Here is a 25,192-nt window from a genome sequence, read left to right on the forward strand (position 1 = left end):
CGCCAGACAAAAAACGTTCCTCTTCAACCAGGCCTTGGGCTGATTTGACATCCTTTAAAACGTGTTCGTGGGAGGAGGGGGGCAGGGACGCGGACTTATAAAAAATATTGGGGGGGGGCCGCCGGGAAAGCTCATGAATAATAAATAAGCTCATGAATATGCCGCCTCCTCGTGAGCGAATAGGGGAGAGCGTGCTGCGCCTATTAATCAGCTCCGAAGGAAATTGGGTGGAGCTTTTGCTCGGGAGGGAGGGCAGGAGGCATGCAGCCCGACCCTGTGCATTTTGGGCTGGGCGAGGGGCGGCGATGGCGCTCTGCTGGAGGGGCGCCCGAGATTATTGGGGGGCGGAGCCCCCCAAACGAATTTTTGAGGGGGCTCGGGCCCCCTCAAGTCCCATGGAGTCGGCGCCTATGGGGGGTGTCATTGCTTTGTTACTGTTGGGGTGTCGTGTTTTTATCTTGTATTTTTATGTATATTTTATATACACACACCCTGGTCCCAGATAAAGACATAGCAACCAGGCGCCACCACGGGGCGAGCGCTCCAGTGGCCTGGTCCCAGAGGCCATTTTTTTCACCGCCTTCCCCACCTCAGGCAGCAGGAGGCGGGCAGGCTCGGCGCTCATAGGCCGCGGGACCCTCGCTGGGCGGGGACGGGCGTTTGGCGCGCTGCTTCGCCGGCCGGAGGGACGAGCGAGCGAGAGCCGAGAGAAAAGGGGCGTCCCTTTCGCGTCGCCGCGCTCCTCTCTTGCTCCTCCTCCTCCGGCGCCGCCGCCGCCATGTCCCGCCAAAGCTCCCTCCTCAGCTTCTTCCCCATGTCGGAGGCCAAGCGCGATGGCGACGGCGGCTGCAGCCCCCACAGCGATGCCGAGCCCGAGGGCGGGCGCATGCTGTCGCCCAGAGGGTCGGGCATCCGAGGGAGGACCAGGGCGCCCCCCACGGACTGGTAAGCCCCCGCGCTGAGGAAACGAAAAGGCGGCGGCGGCGGCGGCTGGCGGGCCAAGAGCGTGGTGGAGCGCGCAGGCGCCGCTTCCATGAGGTGGTGGCGGCGGGCCTCTCTCTCGCGTACTAGGCCCGAAAGCGGCGGCTTCCCAGGCCGGGTAGACCCTGAGGGAGAGAAAGGGATGGCGCGCGCGATAGCGGAGGGTGGGTCGGCGAGGCGCGCAGGTGAGGTGGAGGGACGGGCCTCAGGTGAGGCGGGGAGAGGCAGCGCGGGAAAAGGGCAGGTTCGCGGGGAGGCCGCGCAGGCTGGTGGGGCATCCTCCGCGTGGCGGGAGGCGTCCCTCTCTTCCGAGCAGAAGCGGCGGGATGCGCCGTGATGCTGGATCGGTAGCTGATGGCATCTGGCATCCTCCTCCTCCTCCGCGAATTTGCCTCTCAGATCTTTCCGAATCGGTGGCCCTCCAGGTGGAGGAGAAACTGCTTAAAGCTCCCCGATTTGCAGCTTGGTATAAGTGGGTTGGTGGCCTTTTGTGTTCTCTCTCTCCCCCCCCCCCCATTGTGTTTCCTTCCCCTTTTTCATATGGCAGCACATGGTACAGCCCAGTACTTTGGCACACTTAAAGGAATGCGGGGTTGGGAATCTGCCCTGTGCAACGGTTTCACGGAATCGTAAATCACTGAATCCAGAACGGAAGGAACCGTGGATGGCAGCTGTTGAATAAGATTTGGCAGGGACCCCTGAGGATTATCTAGTCCAGGCACCCCCAACCTTCGGCCCTCCAGATGTTTTGGGCTACATTTCCCATCATCCCTGACCACTGGTCCTGTTAGCTAGGGATCCTGGGAGTTGTAGGCCAAAACATCTGGAGGGCCTCAGGTTGAGGACGCCTGATCTAGTCCAACCCCCTGCAATGAAGGAACCTCAACATGTGATCCCCTATGCACACTGGATCCTGCTTCGCTTTGCAAATGAACTAGGGAGTTTGGTTGCCGCACTATTCCCAAGTTAATGTGAAGGAGTGCTGAAAAATATCTATACTTAAGCATACATTAAGTTTGGGCTATACAAGAGGAGTTTAAAGATTCCTGGTTGGCTAGATTTACCACTTGCTGCAACGGGTTGTGATTGAGATAGAATGTACAAGAAAACTGTCCACTTATACCACATTGCAGTCCTTCACTGATTTTTCATGAAGGTAGTTCTTGCATACACTTTTTAACAGTAAAGACCGAACTTCACTCAAAGCCCATATCTATTTGGCCTTCTTTTGGTGTCCGCAAACCCCTTTTAAAAATTCTCTATCACTAGTGAGTGTTAAAATAATGTATTAAAATGTAGCTGGTTGTGTCTCAGGAAAAGGCCTCACTTGCAGACATGACTTTCTGTTTTCCACATAACGTGAAGACATCACTTAAATTGCTTGGTGGCGGTAGGGTGTGTGTGTTTTGTGGCATCTTACCAAGTAAAATGGAGTGAATGTGCATAGGATCTAGGTGCAGGATCATTGTCTGAATGGATGAATGAATGCATGCTTGCTTGAGGGCAAGTGCCCTTGAATTCAGTGCAGTTTGTTTTTTCAGGCCCAGCTGCATAGATAAGCATGCAGAACTGCAATTTATGTATGTTTTGTTGTTGTTTAGTCGTGTCCGACTCTTCGTGACCCCATGGACCAGAGCACGCCAGGCACTCCTGTCTCCCACTGCCTCCTGCAGTTTGGTCAAACCCATGTTGGTAGCTTCGAGAACTCTGTCCAACCATCTGATCCTCTTTCATCCCCTTCTACTTGTGCCCTCAATTTTTCCCAACATCAGGGTCGTTTCCAGGGAGTCTTCCCTTCTCATGAGGTGGCCAAAGTACCGGAGCCTCAGCTTCAGGATCTGTCCTTCCAGTGAGCATTCAGGGCTGATTTCCTTAAGAATTGATAGGATTGATCTTCTTGCAGTCCATGAGACTTTCAAGAGTCTCCCCCAGCAGCATAATTCGAAAGCATCAATTCTTCGGCAATCAGCCTTCTTTATGGTCCAGCTCTCACTTCCATACATCACTACTGGGAAAACCATAGCTTTAACTATACGGACCTTTGTCGGCAAGGTGATGTCTCTGCTTTTTCAGATGCTGTCTAGGTTTGTCATTGCTTTTCTCCCAAGAAGCAGGTGTCTTTTAATTTCGTGACTGCTGTATGTTTGCTCAAATGTAAATTCTGTCTAAGAACATAAGAGAAACCTACTGAATCAGGGTGATGGCCAATCTAATCCAGTATCCTGTTCTTACAGTGCCTGATCAGATGCCTGTGGGAAGCCTTCAAGGTGGGCACGAGTTAAAAAAAACCCATGAGCCCTTGGTCCAGTTGATGGCATACCCTGCAACATTTCTCCAGTGAAAATAGGGATGTCCTATTTAATAATAGTAACAATAATACCATTATTTATACACCATACATCTGACTGGGTTGCCCCAGCCACTCTGGGCAGCTTCCAACATATATTAAAAACATATTAAAATATTAAACATTAAAAAAGTTCCCTATACAGAGCTGCCTTCAGATGTCTTCTAAAGGTTGGCTTGGCTCCGGGGGTCACGTAACTCCATACCCTCCAACATTTCTCTGATGAAAATAGGGCTATCCTAAGGAAAAGCAAGACATTTTGGGATCAAATCAGAAACCGGGATGGCTTCTGTAAATCCAGGACTGTCCCTGGAAAATAGGGACACTTGGAGGGGGCAAGCTGACTTTAAAGGAAATGAAACTAAAAGTTCCCCAAACCCTTCTCTCTGCCCTGCATAATAGGGGTAGGGTACCTGAGCAAAGGATCATGACTGCTTCTTGTCATCTTGGCGGCATGATTTTCACATTGCAATTTGGTGTAGTGTGTGAACTGTTTCCAACAAGTTAGAAATACAAAAGGGAAGGTGCTTCAATCTCCTAGTGACAGTGATAATCAAAACTAGCACCATGCTATGAAAATCACAGGTCTATAATAAACTGCACCAGCAGAAAATTTAGTAAACTGCACCAGCAATGTATTATGAAAACCATGGGCCCTAGAGTAGGACTTAGTCTATTTCAGGCACGTCCAACTCCCAAGACACTGCAATCTACTCCCAGTATAAAAAAACGAACAGTGATCTACCCAGAGTTGTTGACTTTAAAGCATCCTGAGGGCAGAACAGGCCCTGCCTGACATTTTTCCTGTGGTTAACCTGTGACGAAGACTACCTTTTATGTACCAGGCTGCTGCTTTAGTGGTTAAAGGCGCTTTAGATTCCTATGGAATCAGTTGCCACATGCAGGCATGAGGGTCTATACTCCCCCTCTGTATTAGCCGACAGAGTATTTATTGATGATTTTTAACATCAAGGAGAGTGAGGTATTTGCTCAGTGTAAGATATTAGCGGTGAAGCTGCAGGTTCAGGATAGCATGGTGAAGTGCTAGTGGATCTTTCTGTATACTTGTATTTTTACAAGGTTTACTTCTAAGGCCAGAAAAAAAAACCTGTATTACAGTAGATTAGTTCATGATGTAGCAGCATCTATTAAGGGCTAAAATAGCTAATGTGTTAATGCTTGTCTTGTGCGATGAGACATTAAACTTTCTATTCTAAACAGAACTGAGCGGGCAAGGAGTTTTCTTAATGGGAACTCTGGAAAAGGCTTACTACTGTGAAGCAGGAAAACTGAATGTTCTGCTGGAAGATTACTGGAGCTCTGCATACTCTGCTGACCACAATGGCCGAAATGGGTCATATCAACAGATAGTGAGCCCAAATCTGAACAGGTTATGGGCCAACTGACTTCTACAAGTCTCACATCAGCAACTTTTTCTTTTTTCTCACTCAGCAATTTTTTAAAAAATAGATTTTATTGATACATCAGAACAACAAAACAGAAAAAACAAAAACAATATACAGCAATAAAAAGAAATTAAAAATTAGATAACGGCAATAAGTATACCTGTATACCTGAAGGAGTATACCTGAAGTATACCTGAAGGAGCGTCTCCACCCCCATCATTCTGCCCGGACGCTGAGGTCCAGCGCCGAGGGCCTTCTGGCGGTTCCCTCATTGCAAGAAGCAAAGCTACAGGGAACCAGGCAGAGGGCCTTCTCGGTAGTGGCGCCCGCCCTGTGGAACGCCCTTCCAGCAGATGTCAAAGCGATAAACAACTACCTGACATTCAGGAGACATCTTAAGGCAGCCCTGTTCAGGGAAGTTTTTAACGTGTGATATCTTATTGTATTTTTGGTTTTTATGGAAGCCGCCCAGAGTGGCTGGGGAGGCCCAGCCAGATGGGCGGGGTATAAATAATAAATTATTATTATTATTATTATTATTATTATTATTATTATTATTATTATTATTATTATTATTATTATTATAATAAATTTACAACCAACGAAACTTAAACATTCACACCACATAAATATATATAACATAAAGTTTTGACTTCAAGTTGAACCTATTTTTAATGCATCCAAGTACACGTCTCAACTATTCTGGAGACCGCGTAAAGGCTGTGGCCAGATTGGGATTTAGGTTTGGGGCTGCCTGGCGGTCAAAAGGCAACATCACAAGCTTGCAAAAAATAAAATAATTGAAACAGGAGGCTACCGTCTTAGCTCTTCCCTGCTCCTTCCTTCAGTTTTTTACTTTGCCTTGCAGAAAGCAATCGTTTCTTCCTGAGACTCTTGGTGTTCTCCTTTCAGATTTCTTTGTCTCTTCTACCTCTAGTTGAATTTCTCTCTGTGTTTAGCCTCATCATTAGTTTTTCTCCTTCCCGGCTCTGGTGTTTCTCCACTCATTTTTCAAAGTCTCTTCAGTTGTTGGCTGCCTTCCTTATCTACAGCCTCTTTAGAGACTGCATTGTCCTTGACTCTGCTGATTTCAGCCATAGTAGCCTCCAGATTTCCCCTCCCCCTCCGACTTCTTCCTCAGTGAAGCTAAAGCCTTTCAAAACCAGTCTAGGGGTGGGTGGGTGGGTGTTAGAGAGCTGCCCTGCATTTTTTGTTAGTGATTAACGACCTGCTATAACTCAGAGAGCTGCATTGTCTACACCTAAGTAGAAAGGCACAGGAGAAATCTACACCCGCCTGCAGCGAGTTGCAGCAGCAAAATCACAGCCTGTAAAGACAATAGAAAATTTTACAGCAAACTGCTTCTATTCAAGATTTAGTTCCAGTCCTCTCAGGGGCAGCACTTGTCACTTTCAACTGATATGGTAGATCTTCCCAGCTTTCCAGACTCTCTTGCCTGGTTGCTATTCAGAACATCTCAGAGCCAGATTTTTTTATGGGGGTGGGGGGTGGACCCCCCTTCTTCTTGCATTCTTCTAACTATGGAGGATGGTTCAATGGAAGGTCAGCAGGGGTCTCTGCTTTGGCTAAGTAAGGAAGCGCAGAGAGGAGGACAATGGAATCTCTCCCTGGTGAAGCGGATGGCAAGATCTTCCTCAGCTGAACTCAAGAGGAATCTCTGCATCCCTTTGAAACCTGTCAGAGCCAAGATATTCATGCAGCTCACCCTAGCATGGATGAAATGTTTTGACCTCATTACTCAACAGCAGAACCAGTCTCTGCTTCAGAATACAGCATTAATCCTGAATTTCATCCATATACTGCACCTCCTAAAGGAAGCTCTACTAGTAGATCTGGCTGAGGAAGTCATTTGGCCCTCAACTACCTCTCAATCGCCAAATGTTCTTCATCAACAGTATCTGCTTTCCCTGCTTTTCCCTCCATCTCCAGGAGGTAATCTAGAGCAGTGTTCCCCAACCTTGGGCCTCCAGCTGTTTTTGGACTACAATTCCCATCATCCTTGACCACTGGTCTTGCTAGCGAGGGATGATGGGAGTTGTAGTCCAAAAACAGCTGGAGGCCCAAGGTTGGGGAACACTGATCTAGAGCACAAGCTTCATGCAGGGGTTCTCAGTCCTTACCCAGGCACTTCTGTTTCTTCTGAAGACCTTGACGCAGCCTTAAGTGCTAGCGATCAGAGCCTCTGTCACAGCCCAGTCATTTGCAAAAGTGGCCCTTTCATGGGCAGTACTCCTCAAGACCTGAACCGGTCTCACATGTCCTTGTCAAAGATTTCCAGCGCACCGGGAGGCTGGTGTGCTGTCTTGCAACAACTTGGCCTCTGAACCTTTTGTAGGGGGTAAGCTTTTTGGCGAAGAGGCTTTAAAGGACATCCTAGATGAGTCTATTGACAAGAAAAAACAGATGACACATCTTTCGCCACACTTATCAAAGCTCAAGGTCCTCCAGAGGCAGGGATTTTCAGTCCTCCCAGCCTCCTGGAACAGGCAGTGCGGAGGGTTGAAAGAAAATCAACAGTCCTATTCCTGCAACACTCAACAGAACAAACCCCATCTCTCTTGGTGTTGTTACTATTCCAGTGGGAGGAAAAGTTGCCGCGATACACCCATAGTTGGCAGCAGACCATATCCGACAGATGGGTGCTGGACACTATCCGCAAATACTTACCGCCGCCAGACTCATCAGACCCCTCCAAGAAAAATGTCTGTTATTCTTACCGTTTTTCCAATAGTCACTCCATCATATTTTTTCTACCAGAGAGTATCTTTGAATTTTTAAGGGGAACCTTTCCCATTGGAAGCCATCTCCCATGTGATACTTGTACTGAATCTTCCTTTTTGGCTTGTTATTTAAAAACTGAAGGAGTGGGGAGGAGCTAAGATGGCAGCTTCTTGTTTCAATTTTTTATTTTTATATTTCAAACTTGTAATGTTGCTTATTAACCACCAGGTGGCACCAAACTTAAATCCCAATCTGGCAGCAGCTTTTACGGGATCTAGAAATACCTTCCATAGTAGGTATGACAGACTTTTCTGTTACATTTCCTTAGACCACCTGAATGGAGCCTGTAGCTCACAGATAGCCTGGGTGTTCTCAAACATATAAAGGGCTCTTTACCACTGAATTATTTCATCTTTCCAGATAACGTCCCTGTAGAAAAGCACATACATGTATTAGTTTTAGTATTAGCGTTATTTATTAAATTTGTATACCACCTTTCATCTGAAGATCTCAGGCTGCTTCATAACTGAAAACATAAAATGAGAATACAAAATACATACAACCCCCCCCCCAATAATTCCCTCCCCCAACCGCATTTAAAAAGCTGAAGAATGTTAAATCAGTCTGGTTGAAGAGACGTTTTTGCCTGGCACATAAAGATTTGTAATGAAGGTGCCAGGCAAGCCTTCCTCAGCAGAGCCATGGGGTGGCAGTGAGAGAAGCGAGGCTTTGCTTCCCCACCCAGTCATGCTGCCCCAGTGTTGACAGAAATGGGTAAGGGGGGAGGGAGAACAGGAGGAGGGAAATGTGGCAGCAGCTGGAGTGCTCCTGCTGCCGCCTTGTGGGGCGAGATGGTTGTGGAGTTGTGCTAACACCGGGGTGCAGAACCCACAGGAGTTGTTTAAGAAACAGAACGAGTAGCTCTGCATTTGCAGTACAGTGGAACCTCAGTTTTCGAACATAACCCATTTCGGAAGACCATTCAACTTCCGAAACGTTCTAAAAGCGGAAGCCTCAGTTCAATGGGAAAACTCGAAACAGAAGTTGCGTCGGACATTCAGGTTCCGAAAAACGTTTGGAAACCAGAGCATTTACTTCTGGGTTTTCGGCGTTCAGGAGCCGAAATGTTTGAAAACGGAGCCATTCAAGAACCAAGGTTTCACTGTAATGGTGGGGCTCCTTGGCAGCATCCACAGCAGCAGAGGGTCGGGCATTTGCACACCACTGGCTATCCCTCTTGCCATGGCCATTGGTACTCCATTGTTGCCTTTGCTGCTTTTTCCCGCCGCTGCCACGAACAGCCCTCTGCTGCTGGGGCTTGAGAGTTGCTGCCTCGACCCCAACAAAGCTGGGCCCAAGTGGCCTCCGCTGAGAAAAAAAAGGAAAGAAGCTGCTGAAGCCCAATGAGCTGGAGCGGCCGGCCGGCTGCTGGGAATCGCCATTAAAGGGTTGGGAGGGAGCCATGGGCTGTCTTTGGAGAGTATGATAGTGGCTAAGGACGAAATATAGCAGAAGGCATTACTACTTCAGTGCCTCTGCAAGAAGTGTTTGGTCGGATAGGAAACAAGAGTAGACATAGAGTAGATCCATTTAAGTTAAGGTGATGTTCACAATGGGTCTAGTGTGAGTAGGACCCAACATTGGATACAACCCATTGTGTGCTGCTGTACAGAATATTGCCAAAGAATGTGAGAGTTGTGCTTTTTCACAGTTTTTGGATTACTTTGGAGGAGGACAGGCGCTTTGCAGAATGAACATTGCAATATCTATATGCCAATTGCCATTTACATATGTTTCTGGGCACTTCAACTGCCCACTGACTAACCTGTTGCTATTTAGAACTCTTGGCGAACTCAATATTTTTTTTATTGTCACTGTTTGAGAGCCATGCTGTTCGCTCTGGAATCCTCCCCTCAGTGATCAGAAACTGATCAGAAACGTTATCTCATATGCTGCATATGCTTCAAGATAAGATAAATGGGCCTGCTAACTGGGAACTTGTTTCATCTCGTTCTAACTATGAGAAAACCAAGAATGCACCATAGGCCCAGTTACTAGGACATTCTAGATTAGGAGCCTCCTGATTGGCTCTGGATGTGGAAGAAAATTGAGCCTTTGCACTGATTTAGGTTCAAGACTCTGTTTATTAAGGCAAAGCTATTGTGTTGGGGGAAACTCCCTCATCCTCTTCCTCCCAATCAGTAGGGCTTCTCCTTACATCCAGAGCCAACAAGCTTTACTGGGGGGGAAACACGGGCAAAACGTCAGACGTACAGTATCACACATCATTCTTTTACCATCCATTCCATCTTCATATCTTTTAAGATCATACCAGCTGTGCTGCGAACTGGATCTATCCTAACAGTGTTAGGATTAGTAGCTTTGTTATTCTTTATCCTCTTTTATAATTCCAAGCTATGTTTCTTAATTGTCCCAGGTTTGGGGAACAGGCCTTGACAGTCAGCGAAAAACATAATGCTTTACATTTGGAGGTGGGGATTCTACTTAAAAAAATTAAATGAAAGCTTGAGTATCCTTGGGTAAAGTATGAGCTAAATTCTAAGAGAATTGTGTCTGTAACCAATGTAGTCTTTTGACTTCATAGATTATCAGTAAAAAATCTGTTATAAAGGCTATCCTTTTCTTCTTTCTTTCTTTCTTTCTTTCTTTCTTTCTTTCTTTCTTTCTTTCTTTCTGGTCTTGCAGTGACTGTGAATTTTCACCCGGTGATCTGGTTTGGGCCAAACTCGAAGGCTACCCTTGGTGGCCATGCCTTGTGTACAAGCATCCAACAGAAGGATCACTTTTCAGAGGCAGAGGAAGATCCTCTCGCATCCATGTGCAGTTCTTTGACGACGACCCATCAAGGGGTTGGGTTAGCATTAGATATATCCGACCATATACAGGTAAGAGTTGATAACTGAATGTAATAGGTGATAACAGAATATACTATATATATATAAATAAATGGGGGGGGGATGAAATTAAATGCAGGTCACATAGATATTACAAGCAATGCTGCATCCCTCTGTAAATTGACCACATACTGAGAGGCTTGGAAGCGCTGTTCGGCTAAGATGCCCTTTCACCTTCATTTGAGTAGGATGCAGATCTTCACTTTGACTTGACTTGGCAGTACAAGGGATTAAGGCTGTTCTATTTCACCTAACACACACCTGTCCTGTTATTGTAGGCAACTTGCAGCCCTATGCCACTCTTGGCAAAAGCCCCACCCGTATTTGAGTGAGCAGCACTCGTTGCAGAGGGAACTATAGAGTGCCAAAGATGGTTCTGTATTCAGCACCAACATTTGATATGCTATTTTGCATGAAAATAATCATTCTGACTGTGCGACTTACACCAAAATTTCCCCTTCCTGCTGCCCCCTGTATTCTAACAGCAGATTAGTAGTAGTTTATGTGGAATGATTAAAAAAGTCATGCAATTTAATATACGTAGTAATCTGAGTAGTGGCAGTTCTAAATAATAGTTCTGAAGAGATATGGGAATAAATGCAGAATCTTTAATTTGGGATTGTTACTGTAAGGTTTCTGCATGTTAGATAATCAAAAACTAGAGAGAACATGAGCGTGTTTTTGCCAAAATCTATTCTCTGACTGATTCCTTTTTATATTACAGGTTCTTCTGGGAGAGATACCAGTAGGGGAGGCATGTTCTACAGTTCAAGACCTGAAATTAGAAGAGCAATGGAATTGGCAGATGCTGCTTTGAAAAAAGAGAAGAGTGAGAGACTTGAGCTGGCAGTGTGTGACAAACCTTCAGAAAGCGAGGAAGAAGACGATGAGGAGATGGAGGTCACTCTTTATAATTCTTGTTTCCAGAAGCAGTTAGAAAAACGGGAAGAGAGGATGCTCACAATTTGTAGGACAGTTCTGTATATGTAGATAGTTGCCTTTCTCTTTATTGTTTTGGAACTGTAACAAGTATGTGTCTGAACTCACATGCATGTCCACACTCACATGTACACACACTAACTAGAGGTTTGGGATCTTTTGGTAGAATTATAACATGTCCATTTTTGAATATGTGTTTGCTTCTGTTCCTGCCTAAATAAAACTCCTAACACCCAATACTTCTTGTTCTGGGCTGGCGATCATTGCTGCTACTGCTACTACTACTACTACTACTATTGTTAGTAGTGGTAGTAATCTGCCCTATACTCATAGATCTCAGGGTGCTTCACAGCATAACAATCTCTTAATTGCCAGACGGGCGGCCCAGTAATTTTTAGAGGCAAACAAATAGCTTTACATTCAGATTCTTGAGGAACACATTAAAAAAAAACAAAGCTTGGTTTATCATATGAAATGAAAATGACAGAATACATAAATGCTGTTTCAGACAGTAAAATTACAGTTCAGGCAGGTAGCAAATCCTACCATACACACACCTTGATCTAAAGTGTGTAAGAATCCCTGCCTGTTCTCAAAAGCCTGCGGAAGTGAGCGTGACCATTATGCTAGCAAGACTCACACTAATAGTAAGTTAAGAAACGGAGGAGGTGGGGAGAATACCTGTCCTTGGGCGCGTGTGTGTTCGTTCCTTGTGAGCGCAGAATGAAGGTCCTTGGAGCTAGGAGAGCCACTGCCTACAGATTTTGGGGTTCCTTTATACCCTTTTCTTTGTGGAGAAGGGAGGGGACTTTTCAGCTGGACAATTCCTATTGTTTCAGTTGCCTTTCATTGAGAGTTCCTACCCATCTCTCACTTCCCCCATGTTGCAGATTAAGAGTTTGAAAGACTCATCTTAGTGGGCTGTGACTGAACTAGTTATCTTGGTGCGTTCTCTGTGTTTAAGTTATAATAACATTATAGTAATTGTCTCCACCCAGGGCGTCAGTAGAGGCTGTACTTGGGAAATTTGCATGTGTTAACCTTCATGCAAAGTGTGAGGAGTTCAGGATGTTGTCTGAATGCCTTTCAGGGCATGCTTTTGATAGGGCTGGTACCTGGGTCAAGCAAGGCTCAATGTGGGAAATCTCATGTTAAATTTTAAGTTATGTCACCCTTCTTACTGATGCTATAATGTACAGTAATAAACCACAGAATAAGTTCAGAATGACGCACAGCTATTCACAGCAGCACTTTCTTCTGTGGTTATGAGCCAACTTTCCCGGGGTAGAGCATGGTACTCTGTAAGGAAAGCTTGGAGGAGAACACACCCCATCCTTTATGCTTGTCACTTAATTCAGGGCTATGCAAGTGCGTGTTTAATTTGCTGAAATGGATGGCTTTCAGGTTGCCTCAGAGCAGAACATAAATTGGGAGTTGCCTGTAGGGGCTTTCCTTCACAATTGAAAAAGAAACCTCTTGGTTGTCCTCCTCTTTCAGGGTCTTTAGAACTGATATCTGACTGCTGAAGAACTGTGTGTAGGCTTGAACAAAACGGAAGTATTGGAGACAACTTATTCCAGCTTTTGATGCAATTGAGCCTAGCTACTGCTCTGCCATAGAACTCCTAATTGCATACCCATCGTTGCACTAGTCCAAGAGGAGAGGTTGAAACCTCTCACTCACCTATCACAAATCCGATGAGCAGAGGGAGATCACATCCCCATTGTTCACTGGTCATGATGGAGAAGTTGAAATCTCATATCTGCACGATAACGTGGCCCGACAACCTCACCTGCTGCTTAATTTAAAACAACAACGAGAAGAAGACAGCAGCCAAATTGTTGGGTCCCCCATCAGAAAGCTTGCCTTGTCAAAGTTGTAGCATTAGCCTGTCTTTAAAGCATCCGATTTTTAATACTACTTCTTTTTTGTCTTTGGCAGGTGAGCGATGAGGGTGATGATTTTGGCACATCTGAGGAAGTGAAACGTAGAAAAAGGCAAATTGCAAGAAAGCAACATGCTGAGAAATCCAAAAAGAGAAAGATCATGGATTCCGACAGTGAACGCGAGTATTCGGACATGGAGTTTAAACCTGATGAAGCTAGCAGTGATGAAAATAGCGTTGGGGTTGGTGACAGTGATGCTTCTGAATCGGAGGCTGACCCAGGAAAGAAAGTAAAGCGTCCCATTAAAGTTGCCCCTAAACCAGTGCTGGAAAAGGCATCTAAACCTCCCCAGAATAATGTGTCTGTAACGCCCAGCAGAGAAACAAATCTTTCTGCTGAGATAAAGTATAAGTTATCATCTTTTGCAGCTCCTGAATGCTTTGATTTTCAGCCAAGCATTAACGGAGGAGGAGGAGGAGGAGGAGCAGATGGCAATCCGACTTCATGGGAACATGATAAAATTGACTGGCTCCAGGATGGTAAAAGGAAAGATGCTCGTAGGAGACGGCAAAATGATCCAGATTATGATCCAAATACTCTGTTTGTGCCAGAGGACTACCTTAGAAACTGCACTCCGTTAATGCGGAAGTGGTGGGAGATGAAGAGCCAGAATTTTGATAGCGTGCTTTTCTATAAAGTTGGGAAGTTCTATGAGCTCTTCCACATGGATGCTGTTATTGGTGTTAACAAGATGGGCCTGTCGTTCATGAAAGGCACTTTTGCGCACTCTGGTTTCCCAGAGATAGCATTTGACAGATACTGCACTATATTAGTCCAGAAAGGTTACAAAGTGGTTCGTGTCGAGCAGATTGAGACTCCTGAGATGATGGAAGCACGCTGTAGAGCCTTGGCCCACCCGACAAAATACGACAGAGTTGTGCGCCGAGAAATATGCAGGGTTATTTCCAAGGGGACACAGACCTATGGTATTCTAGATAGTGACGATTTGGACAGCCACAACAAATACCTCCTCTGCGTGAAAGAAAAAGTTGATGATTCTGCTGGCCTTCAGCGCACCTATGGAGTATGCTTTGTGGACACGACAGTGGGGAAGTTCTACCTGGGTCAGTTCTCGGATGACCGCCATTGCTCAAGGTTTAGAACTCTCTTGGCTCATCATATTCCTGTGCAGATACTTTTTGAGCGAGGGAACCCCTCTGCAGAAACACAGAAGATATTCAAAGGCTTACTCCCCTCTACTGCGCAAGAAGGTTTGATTGCTGGGTCGCAGTTCTGGGATGCATCCAAAACACTTAAAACATTGATTGAAAAAGGCTACTTCCAGGACAAAGAAAATCTAAGCAGTGAGCCCACCCTGCCGCCAGTAATCAAATCTATGACTGCGGAAACTGACTCACTGGGACTTACCCCTGGGGAAAACGCTGAGCTTGCGCTCTCTGCTCTTGGCTGCTGTGTCTTCTACCTTAAAAAATGCATTATTGACGAGGAACTCTTATCAATGGGGAAATTTGAAGAATACATTCCTGTGGATGTTGATATTGCCAAAGAACAAAACTCAAGCAGTCTGTTTGCGAAAACAAGCCAGAGGATGGTGTTGGATGAGGTCACCCTGACAAACCTAGAAATTCTGCAGAATGCAAGCACTGGGTCAGAAGAAGGCACATTGCTGGAAAATATTGACACTTGTTGTACGCCCTTTGGAAGGAGACTCCTGAAACAATGGCTCTGTGCACCGTTGTGTAATCCTTCCACCATCAATAACCGCCTGGATGCAGTTGAAGACCTTCTAGCTGAAGCTGCCAAAATGTCAGAAATCCGTGACCTTTTAAGGAAACTCCCAGACCTTGAAAGGCTTTTAAGCAAAATTCACAGTATTGGGTCATCCCTTAAGAATCAGGACCACCCTGGCAACAGGGCTGTTTTATATGAGGAGGCCAGATACAGCAAGAAAAAAATTGTAGACTTTTTGTCCGCACTGGAAGGTTTTAAAATAATTATGGAAATTATCTCAATTTTGGAAGATATTGCTGATGGTTTTACATCCAAAACACTAAGGCAGATAGCGATGGTCAAATCAAAGAATCCAGAAGGCCGCTTCCCAGACATTAAAGCAGAACTTGAAAGGTGGGATGCAGCTTTCGATCATAACGTTGCACGAAAGACTGGTGTGGTTAACCCAAAAACTGGGTTTGACGCTCAATATGATAAAGCGCTAGAGGATATAAGCAGCATTGAGGAAGGCCTTCGTCAGTATCTGGAAAAGCAGCGCAAACGGCTTGGCATTAAAGCTGTGATGTATTGGGGAGCAGGCAAGAACCGCTACCAGATGGAGATTGCGGAGGGTTCGGTGCCTGCGAACCTGCCTGACGATTATGTGTTGAAATCTACCAGAAAGGGCTTTAAGCGCTACTGGACTAAAGACCTGGAGAAAATGCTGAACGAGATCATCAACGCTGAAGAACGGAGGGATACGGCACAGAAAGACTGTATGAAGAGGTTATTCTACAACTTTGATAAAAGCAGTGAAGACTGGCACACGGCAGTGGAATGCATTGCAGTTCTAGGTACGAAGACTTCTACCATAGTATATTCAAGTTGAAAATGTACTATTAATTCGTTAGCGTGTGGGCAGCTTGAAAGAGCTGGGGTTCCGTAATACGGAATATTGCCAGCTAATCCCTTGCAAAGAAACCAGTGTGGAGTGCCACTGTGTATATTAGGAATATTAGCCGAGGGTGGGGGCTAAATGTTAGTATACAGAAAAGGATTGTTTCCCTGCTTCTTGCGCAAGGAGTGACTCTTAGCAAAGGCAGTTGATAGCGCCGTGCAGTGATGAGCATAATGATGCATAATCTTGTAACCTCTGTGATTATTATTACAGTTGCAACAGCCGTGGCTGCACTTGCTCGGGGAGAAACTCTATGCACCTCATATCTCTTCAGACTGATGAGAAGGGTGTGTGTCCTGTCCTGGCATCCAATGAAATGTGTGCATGTCTAAGGAGGCATTTTCAGTAAAGGAGAGACTGAGCCAGGGCAGACAGGAACAGAGCAGGAAAAGCAAATAGCCTCTTGTGCATTTGGGGGGGAATATATACTGAGAGCTTCAGTGAGTGCCAGAGGAGGAGATGCTAGTTGGGTACGCTGGTACCTGTGGGTGCCACACTGGCGTCCTCTGTCGTATCTTATGAGGAGGGCTGTGTCCCACAAAAGATGATGTGGTATAGTTTTTCAGAGCAAGCCTGCTTTAAGCAAGAGTACTCACAATCTAAATCTATAGGTAAGGAGTCAGCCTGAGTTCTAGAGAAGCTGAGAGCTCAGCAAAGAGATATATTCAAAACTGTGAAAGTACCATATTTTTCCTTGTACAAGATGACCCCTACTTTTTTTGAACCCAGAATTAAGAAAACAAAACCCTAAAATAGATGGGTGGCAATGGAAGCCAAGCCAAGAAAGGTGGCGGTTTGAGGAGGAGGGGGGAAGGAAAGGGTGCTCTTACTTCAGTGGTCGTGCTGGCGGGGCTTCAGGACGCAAGCCAGTCACCAGCGTGCAGCCTGCAGTGGGAGGAAAGGGACAACAGCAGGAGGGACTGCCACAATCCTGGAAAAAACCTTGTCTTAAACATGGAAAAATAGGGTATTCCCAGGCTTTCTGTTTAAGATTGCCATCACCTTCTGCTCTTTTTTGTATAGTTTCAGTCTAATCTAATTAATGGAAACTCTATCCCTCAATTATTTTAAAATTAAACAAATTTCAGACTTCCATATTATTTATACTTTCCTAATAATTGCGCGTTAATTGAAATTTCTGTGTTGGATGTTAGGAGAACGTAGTGCATAAAAGCTTCTTGTTTGGTGGAGAAGATAGTGAAAGTTTTGTGACTGAAGTACAGTGGTACCCCGCAAGACGAATGCCTCGCAAGACGGAAAACCTGCAAGACGAAAGGGTTTTCTGTTTTGGAGGCGCTTCGCAAGACGAATTTCCCTATGGGCTTGCTTCGCAAGAAGAAAGCCCATAGGGAAATCTCCGGGGACCTCTTTTAAATGCTGGTGGTGGGGAGCAAAGCCTTTCCCCCCCTCCGGCCTTCAGAAGAGGTCCAGGAAGGCCGGCGGGGGCCGAAAGGCTTTGCTCCCCACCGCCAGCATTTTAAAAGCAGTCCGGGATAGCAGGGAAGCGCTTCCCGCTGTCCCGGACGGCTTTGGAAGGCAGGCGGTGGGGAGCAAAGACTTTTGCTCCCCGCCCGCCTTCAGAAGAGGCGGGCGGGGAGCAAAAGTCTTTGTCCCCCCCTGCCTGCCTTCCCAGGGGCTTTTACATCGCCCCGGACAGCGGAGAAGTCCTCCGCTGTCCCGGGCGATTTTAAAATGCCGCCCGCCAGCATTTTAAGATCGCCCCGGACAGCGGAGAAGTCCTCCGCTGTTTCGGGGTTTTTTAAAATGCTGGGGGTGGGAAGAAAAGCCCTTGTCCCCCCCCCCCCAGCCTTCAGAAGAGGTCGGGGGACAGACTGTCCCCGGACCTGGTCTGAAGGCGGTTTCCATAGGAACGCATTAATTGATTTTCAATGCATTCCTATGGGAAACCGTGCATCGCAAGACGAAAAACTCGCAAGAAGAAAAAACTTGCGGAACGAATTAATTTCGTCTTGCGAGGCACCACTGTACTTGGAAGTAACTGATACAGTGGTACCTCGGGTTACAGACGCTTCAGGTTACAGAAATAGTACCTTGGGTTAAGAACTTTGCTTCAGGATGAGAACAGAAATCGCGCAGCGGCGGTGCAGCAGCAGCAGGAGGCCTCATTAGCTAAAGTGGTGCTTGAGGTTAAGAACAGTTTCAGGTTAAGAACGGACCTCCGGAACGAATTAAGTACATAACCAGAGGTACCACTGTACTTTAGTCACCTGTGATATAGCCCAGAGCTCTGAAGAAGGAATACAGGAAACGGGAAAACTGACTGGGATTTTCTCTTCCCCCACCCCAATAGATGTCCTAATGTGCTTTGCACACTATAGCCAGGGATGTGATGGACCGTTGTGCCGACCTGTAATTGTGCTTCCGGAGAGCAACACGCTGCCCTTTTTGGAGCTGAAGCATTCCCGCCACCCCTGCGTTACAAAAACCTCATCGGACGATGACTTCATCCCTAACGATATCCTCATAGGTGTACAGGATGAAAAGGAAAATCCGGAGAGCAGGACTTGCTGTGTTCTAGTGACTGGTCCAAACATGGGAGGAAAGTCCACACTCCTGAGACAGGTGATCATAGAACAAGACACTTGGAAGCTTGGTTTATCTGTGTAATTCCCCTCTTTTTTACAGGCTAACTACCCCATTGGGATTGGTTAAGGGGTTCCTTCCCCCAATCGGTGCATGTTCTGTTCTTTCATTTGCAACATGCAGGCTAGGTATAGGGCGGTTTACAAATACATAGAGAGAGAGAGAGAGAGAGTTCCCATTGCAATCTGGATTGTGTGAGAAGACTGGAGAGGGGCTGAAAGTTGGGTCAGGTAGGAAGTTGGGTTAGCTGGACTTTGGGACTCTGACATGTACTGTATAAATACATTGACATGTATAAATACATATGAATTCCTGTAGGAAAATAACATGCGCAGGACAAATCGTCCAAATGCTTTTAGCAAAGTAGCATTCATTTAAAACGAGGCTAAACCCAATGTTAGTAACATTCCTGCTTACCTAGATCCTACTATTCAAATAATTAGGCAATTGTACTTTGTTCAGTTTTCTTTCATCACCTGTTTGAGGTGGAAGTGGATAGTATGTAGAACAGCAGGGTTCTGTTGGGGAGGGGGGAAAGATGTGCACTTTCCATACGTTCAGTGTTTTTAATACTCTAGATTGCCCAGTCACAAGAGCTGTTGGCTGGAAGGCTACTCCTTGCCTAAATGTTTGCTCTTACAGAATGAGGATCGGATCATAACGGAGCATTGTGAGAGCACAAGTAGGAAGCATTTGTAACCAAGATGGCAAAACAGCACAAATGTTTCCTGTCTTTCTAAAACCAAGGGAACCAGTCGAACACACAGTGGTACCTCTGAAGTCGAACGGAATCCTTTCTGGGAGTCGGTTCGACTTCCAAATCGTTCGGAAACCAAAGCTTGGCTTCCGACTGGAGGCTGCGGAAGCTCCGTCAGACGTTTGGGTTCCAAAGAACGTTTGCAAACCGGAACACTCACTTCCGGGATTGCGGTGTTTGGGAGCCAAAACGTCCGAGTACCAAGGCACTTGGGATCCAAGGTACAATTGTATTTCCAAAATTTAGTTTTTCCAGAATTCCATTATCTGTTCAACTGATTTCCATTTCCACAGCAGCATTGGGGTGCTTAAGTATGTTTAAATCCCTGCTGACTGATATCCATTAGGGCTCTGTCGAGCTGTATAGAAACTCTAAAATAAGATGGAATAATTCAGCATTAAACATCGGGTTGGTGTGGCATTCTCTACTGCCAACTCTTATTTGTGGGAATAGATGGGGGTTTGAAGGTGTCAATTTGTACTGGGCAGTCCAAAGGTAGACAACTTTATTTTGGTGGAAATAGCATTGGAGGAGGTATTGAACTAAAGAATATCTTCCTTAGCATCAGGACAAGCAGGTGAAGCGAGTTGTCTAATGCCTATTGGTTTTATTGCTTTGCAGACTGGCCTCGTGGTGATCATGGCCCAGTTGGGATGCTTTGTACCTGCCGAGTCTTGCAGGCTTACTCCTGTCGACAGAATATTCACCAGACTAGGGGCTTCAGACAGAATTATGTCAGGTGAGTTCTGTCCGTTTTGGGGTTTCCTAGAAAAAATTGCTAAAGCAAAACAGGCGACACGGAACTTTTTGTAAAGGAGAAGGGTGTGCCCACATCAAAATACGTGTACAGTGGTACCTCGGGTTACAGATGCTTCAGGTTACAGACTCCACTAACCCAGAAATTGTACCTCGGGTCAAGAACTTTGCTTCAGGATGAGAACAGAAATTGTGTGGCGGCGGCACAGCGGCAGCGGGAGGCCCCATTAGCTAAAGTGGTACCTCAGGTTAAGAACAGTTTCAGATTAAGAATGAACCTCCAGGTTGAATTAAGTTCTTAACCTGAGGTATATGAAAATGGTTATACGGTGACAAGCGCTAGAAATACTTATGGGGAGGGTGGGAATGGTCTGGCCCCTAGACCCTCCTCTCTCCTGCCTATCCATACTTACTTAAGACAGATGTACCCTGAGGAAGTGAGGAAGCCCAGACCAAGGAGCCCATGACCGTCAGTAGTCTAAGAAACCTGGCAGCTCTGACCCCTCCCTCCCCTGTAGCCCCTTAAGACCCATGTGCCCTGAGGGAAAGCAGCAGAGAAGCCCGGGACAGGGGTTTGTGCCAGCAGGTCCTGAAGCTGGCCTGAGAAAGAACAGCTTGGTTCCTACCTGAAATGCTAGTTCTGGGTTACGGCAGCAGGGGCATCAGTGAGGGAAATGCCAAAGGTTCCTTAACTGAGGTGGGAAAGGAACTGCTCCTTACAGATGAAGGAACATTTGAAGGGCTCAACTACCAAAAGCGGCTTCCACTGAGGCAAAAGCATCGTTTTCATATTGCGGAGCTCAAGTGGGCCACTTCACAGACTTCCTCTCAGAGTTAAAGTTAGGTTTTTAAGGCTGCAATCCTGTGCAGTTATTTAGGAGTAAACCCAGATTAAATTCAGCGCGGCTTGCTCCTGAGTAGACATTGCACAAGATGGTGCAATGGCTTGAAAGCTTAGTTTAGATATGGGAAGCCCGGGTTCAAGTCTCCACCCTGTTGAAAGCTCCCCGAGTCATCTTGGGCCTGGTCTGAAGGCATGAGTCCACCACCTCACTGGAAGTTAAGCAGACCTGGTCAGTATCTGAAACGGATCCTTCCTGGGAATCACATGCATGCACCTCGGTTTCACGACGAAAAGGTGGGGTATAAATGCAAGAATATACAATTTGACAGACTGTGAGGCCGCACGTTTAGCTGCTGCCAAAATGCATGTAGTTCTTCCTGCCTCTGCTCTCATCACCACTCCTGCTCCACACTTCCGTGGCGGCCCCTTGCGTGATTTAGAAACCTGCAGTGACCAGGATGTTTTCTTCCTCCACCAGGGGAAAGTACATTCTTTGTTGAGCTGAGTGAGACTTCCAGCATACTACGACATGCAACAGAGCACTCTCTCGTTCTTATGGATGAACTAGGTATGTAATAACTTTTGCAATATCTGTCTCTTTTTTGAAAGACTTGTTTTTTGCCCACTTACAGGTATGTCAAGTTAACAGCCCGATTGGCAGGCTACAGCTGCCTGTACTCAGTCTGTGGCACTGCACAAATTCCCGACTTAAGTACTGTGTTGCAGAGCAAGAGCTTGGTTGCGTGACCTTGTATGTACCACTGCCATTTAAAGCAAGCTCTCAGCAACTATGCCTGCAGCTATCGTGCCAGCACAGCCCTCCTGGGCTATAGATGCTAGGTGTGCTAACAGGGCATATGAAACAGCCGAGAGCCCAATTTAAACAAGGCACTGGATGCTGGCAACACCATATGGGAAGTTCTTGCCCACACAAATCTTGTTTTTAATTGGACCCAAGATTCTCGTTCTGGTTTCCAAGACGGCTGGATGTGCCTGGGTTGGTCACAGTGGCTTTGCTTAAGCAAACTAAAGTGCGCAAATACAGACATCCTGCTTCCACCCCAGGATCTTGACAATCCCATTTAGCATCATGCGAGAGAGAGCGGTCAACTATTACTCAAACCAGTTTGCCCGATAATCTCATTTGATGTGTGGATGGCTGGGAACAGTGTGTGTTGTGCCACCCTTCATTTGGAATCGAAAGGATCTTTTTCAGTAGCAGGCAAAGACCATTTTATTCAAGGCCTTCTAGTTTGCTTGAGATTCTCTGGCTGTCATAGTGGTTTTATTTTGAAGAAACTTGCCTAGTTGTTGTTTTTTACCCATGCTACTCATGTGCACTAGAAAGGGTATTATTTGAATGTTGCCACTTCCTCCCATACACTTATCTTAAGCCATCTGTGACTGCAGCTGATGAGAGTCTTAACATACTTGTACAAATTTTCCTGGCCATTCCATTTTTTTAAAAACCTGATCAAAAGTTTTGGAGAACTCAAAAGCTTGCTTTTGTAACAATCTGGTTTGCCTAAGAAGGATACCGTCCTGATACAGATTTTGGAATAAATATTTTTATTAGACTAAATCATTGCTTGCTAAACAACGTATCTCACAGCAAGCTCGTTTGAATTTCCCGAATAACTTTGCCCAATTCTAGTTCAGAATGTTGAGCCAAGGCTGCAGTTTATATACATATAATGGAATGATCACACAAGAAACCTCCCATTATGGGAGAGGTCCTGATTATTCAAGTTTTGGAAGTTCTGTTCTTTTTATGAAAGGGGTCTTGTTTAGGGTCTCACCTGCATGTGATGGTGAAGACAGGATGGCTGAGCTACTTAGTCATCCTGCTTTAAAAGTGGTTCAAATTCTCAGTATGCTGTTGGTTGTTTCTTAGTTGTTTGGAGTTTTTTGGGAAAGAAGGGGAAAGATCCAGCCTAGTGCAAGGTTCAAAATGTATTTCAGCCGCTTTGGCAATGCCTTGGAGTTTTAAACTCAGCTTTCTTTACTTTCCAGGTCGAGGTACAGCTACCTTTGATGGAACTGCTATTGCTAGTGCAGTTGTCAAAGAACTTTCAGAGAACATCAAATGCCGCACCATGTTTTCAACGCATTACCATTCTTTAGTAGAGGATTATTCTCACACCCCTTCTGTGCGGTTGGGACACATGGTATGTAACACTTCCTTTCCCTTCAAAAGTGGTCTCGCCTGCAGAGGGCTTATGGGCTGGAACTCCCTTTCTTCAACACAGCCATTCTCCTAAATGAAATGAACCCCGCTGTTCCATTACTTTGAGAGTGGCCAGTTGAAACTTGCTAGTAAACAAAGTAGACCATTAAAGGCCTAGATGAGCTGGTAGGATTTGAACCAAGGGCCATTGATCCACTTTTCTTTCTGCTGTTTTTTCTTTTCAGGCATGTATGGTAGAAAATGAGACTGATGATCCTAGCCAAGAAACAATTACATTTCTCTACAAATTCATCAAAGGTGCTTGCCCTAAAAGCTATGGCTTTAATGCAGCAAGGCTTGCTAACATTCCCGAAGAAGTTATTCAGAAAGCTCAAGAAAAGGCAAAAGAGTTTGAGGCAACTACCCTCTCACTACGATTGTTCAGGTAAGATTTTTCACCATGTGCTTTCCTTGCAGGGCGGGGCAATGCTAGTGTCCTTAAACCTTGCTTGCTTGCTGCAGGAGATGGTTTAAACTAGCTTGCTGTGATTGCACAGCACTGTTATACATTGTATTGAGCCTAGCCGGAAGCGCAAGCAGTGTCTGAACAATACATTAAGCTTGGTATTATTGTAAAAAGTCTTTCCCCTAGTTTTAAACATGCATATGTTGATTGTGTGTTTTCCCAGGAAACAGTGCCAGATAGCTGAAGGAGCTCCACTAGCCAGAGATGAGCTTGACAAGCTAGCCGTGCTTCCTGTGTGAGACAACCTGTAATAAGTTTCTACAGCAGTTTTTGAAGGCATTATGCAAACAACAGTGATCTAATAAACTTTATTTTTTAAAAATGACCATTTTCCATTGTATTTCCTAGGAAATTAAACCCTTTTAATTCTTAGCTACCCCTCTACATAATGGTTATTGAATACTCCACAATATATTAAGTCTAGATGTTATGGTACATGCATACACTTTCAGGCTGTTGATTACCCACTGTCACCAATACACATAAATGAAAAAAAAAGCTATGAAACTGTATAGGGCTGTCTATATACTTTTGTCTCATCTTCATTAGAGGAGGAAATTGCAATTTTCAGCAGTTCATAAGAGTTAATGTCCAAGACTGTTCAATAAAACTGTGAACAGAGTAAATACAGGATTGTTTTGAGGAGATGTTCTTACAACAGTGTACTTTAAAACATAGTAAAACCTCTTAACTGCAAACTGTCGCCTGCATACTTTGTTTTAATAGTGCATTATCTCCCAGGAAGCCTCATTAAAACATTGTTTCTCAAAGTGATGTGAAGACCATGGGGGGGCGGGGAAGGGGGAAAGGAGGGATATTCTAACTGCAAAGGATACCAGAAAAATTGCTGGATATAATTTAAGATTAGTGTTCTCTTTCATAGAAAGAACGTACATACTGGGACATGAGTACAGTTACAGCAAGTCTAGATGTGCTAACAAAACAGGACACATTCAAGTACAATAAGATTTGCTTGAAATTAAAAACTACATGAGATTAAAGCATTAAAATCATCTCAATCTGAATAAATGTTTTTTTAAAAAATCAAAATAAATGCAGAAGTGCTAGCTCACATTTTTTACCATATTACAAAAAGCAATTGGTACCCATGTCCATAAAGGCAGCAACAAAGACTGCTGCTAGTCTACAGAATAGTACTACTGCAAATGGGACTGTGTTTCAATGCTACTTGTAGAAACACCAGCCTTTTGGAAGTTGGTATCTGTACAATGATGCAGCTTATTTTCTTCACATCTGTCCCTTAGTCTTTGTTTTACACAGTAATGCTGAAACGCCCAGTTCTGTTATCCTGAGTCAACATATTGCCACTTTCTTTTTGGTAGGTTGAGCTCCATAGTGTCACCACTTTTACACATCCTTTTTTAAGTCTCCCTCTGCAGAAATGGGCAAGTATAACTTCCTCAAAAAACAAAATTAACAGTTACGATAGAATGGCAGGACTTTTTTCTTCCTTTCTTTCTCAAAAGTAATTCAGTTGTGCTGCAGCGTATTAGATTCTATAGGAGGAGCAGAGTCATATAGTGTATCTGTATCATGGGTCGGTTCTCCGGCTAATGTACATGGATTGGAGAGTGTTCCAGCACCACAGTCGCAGAAAAACCTGGAAGAGAGA

The 25,192-nt window shown here is 45.3% G+C and overlaps 2 protein-coding genes across 3 annotated transcripts in view; one reads left to right on the top strand and one right to left on the bottom strand.

The window, feature by feature from the left end:
- The first annotated feature begins 676 nt into the window (after nt 1-676).
- On the top strand, nt 677-23,884 carry MSH6 (mutS homolog 6). The gene is made up of 10 exons (XM_081188411.1): nt 677-945; nt 10,183-10,382; nt 11,116-11,291; nt 13,272-15,801; nt 18,217-18,488; nt 19,888-20,005; nt 21,345-21,434; nt 22,880-23,034; nt 23,279-23,478; nt 23,723-23,884. Exons 1-10 carry the CDS (start codon nt 779-781, stop codon nt 23,796-23,798), a joined length of 3,984 nt encoding a protein of 1,327 aa, XP_081044537.1. The 5' UTR covers nt 677-778; the 3' UTR covers nt 23,799-23,884.
- Nucleotides 23,852-25,192, bottom strand: part of FBXO11 (F-box protein 11) — a 75,409-nt gene continuing 74,068 nt past the window's right edge. For both annotated transcript variants that reach the window (XM_081188490.1, XM_081188489.1), the window contains exon 23: nt 23,852-25,180. In XM_081188490.1, the coding sequence (XP_081044616.1) occupies nt 25,051-25,180 (130 nt within the window). In that variant the 3' untranslated portion in view covers nt 23,852-25,050. The remainder of the gene's footprint in view (nt 25,181-25,192) is intronic.

Source organism: Podarcis bocagei (genome assembly GCF_964188305.1).
Source record: "Podarcis bocagei genome assembly, chromosome: 3".
In the NCBI taxonomy this organism is placed as follows: domain Eukaryota; kingdom Metazoa; phylum Chordata; class Lepidosauria; order Squamata; family Lacertidae; genus Podarcis; species Podarcis bocagei.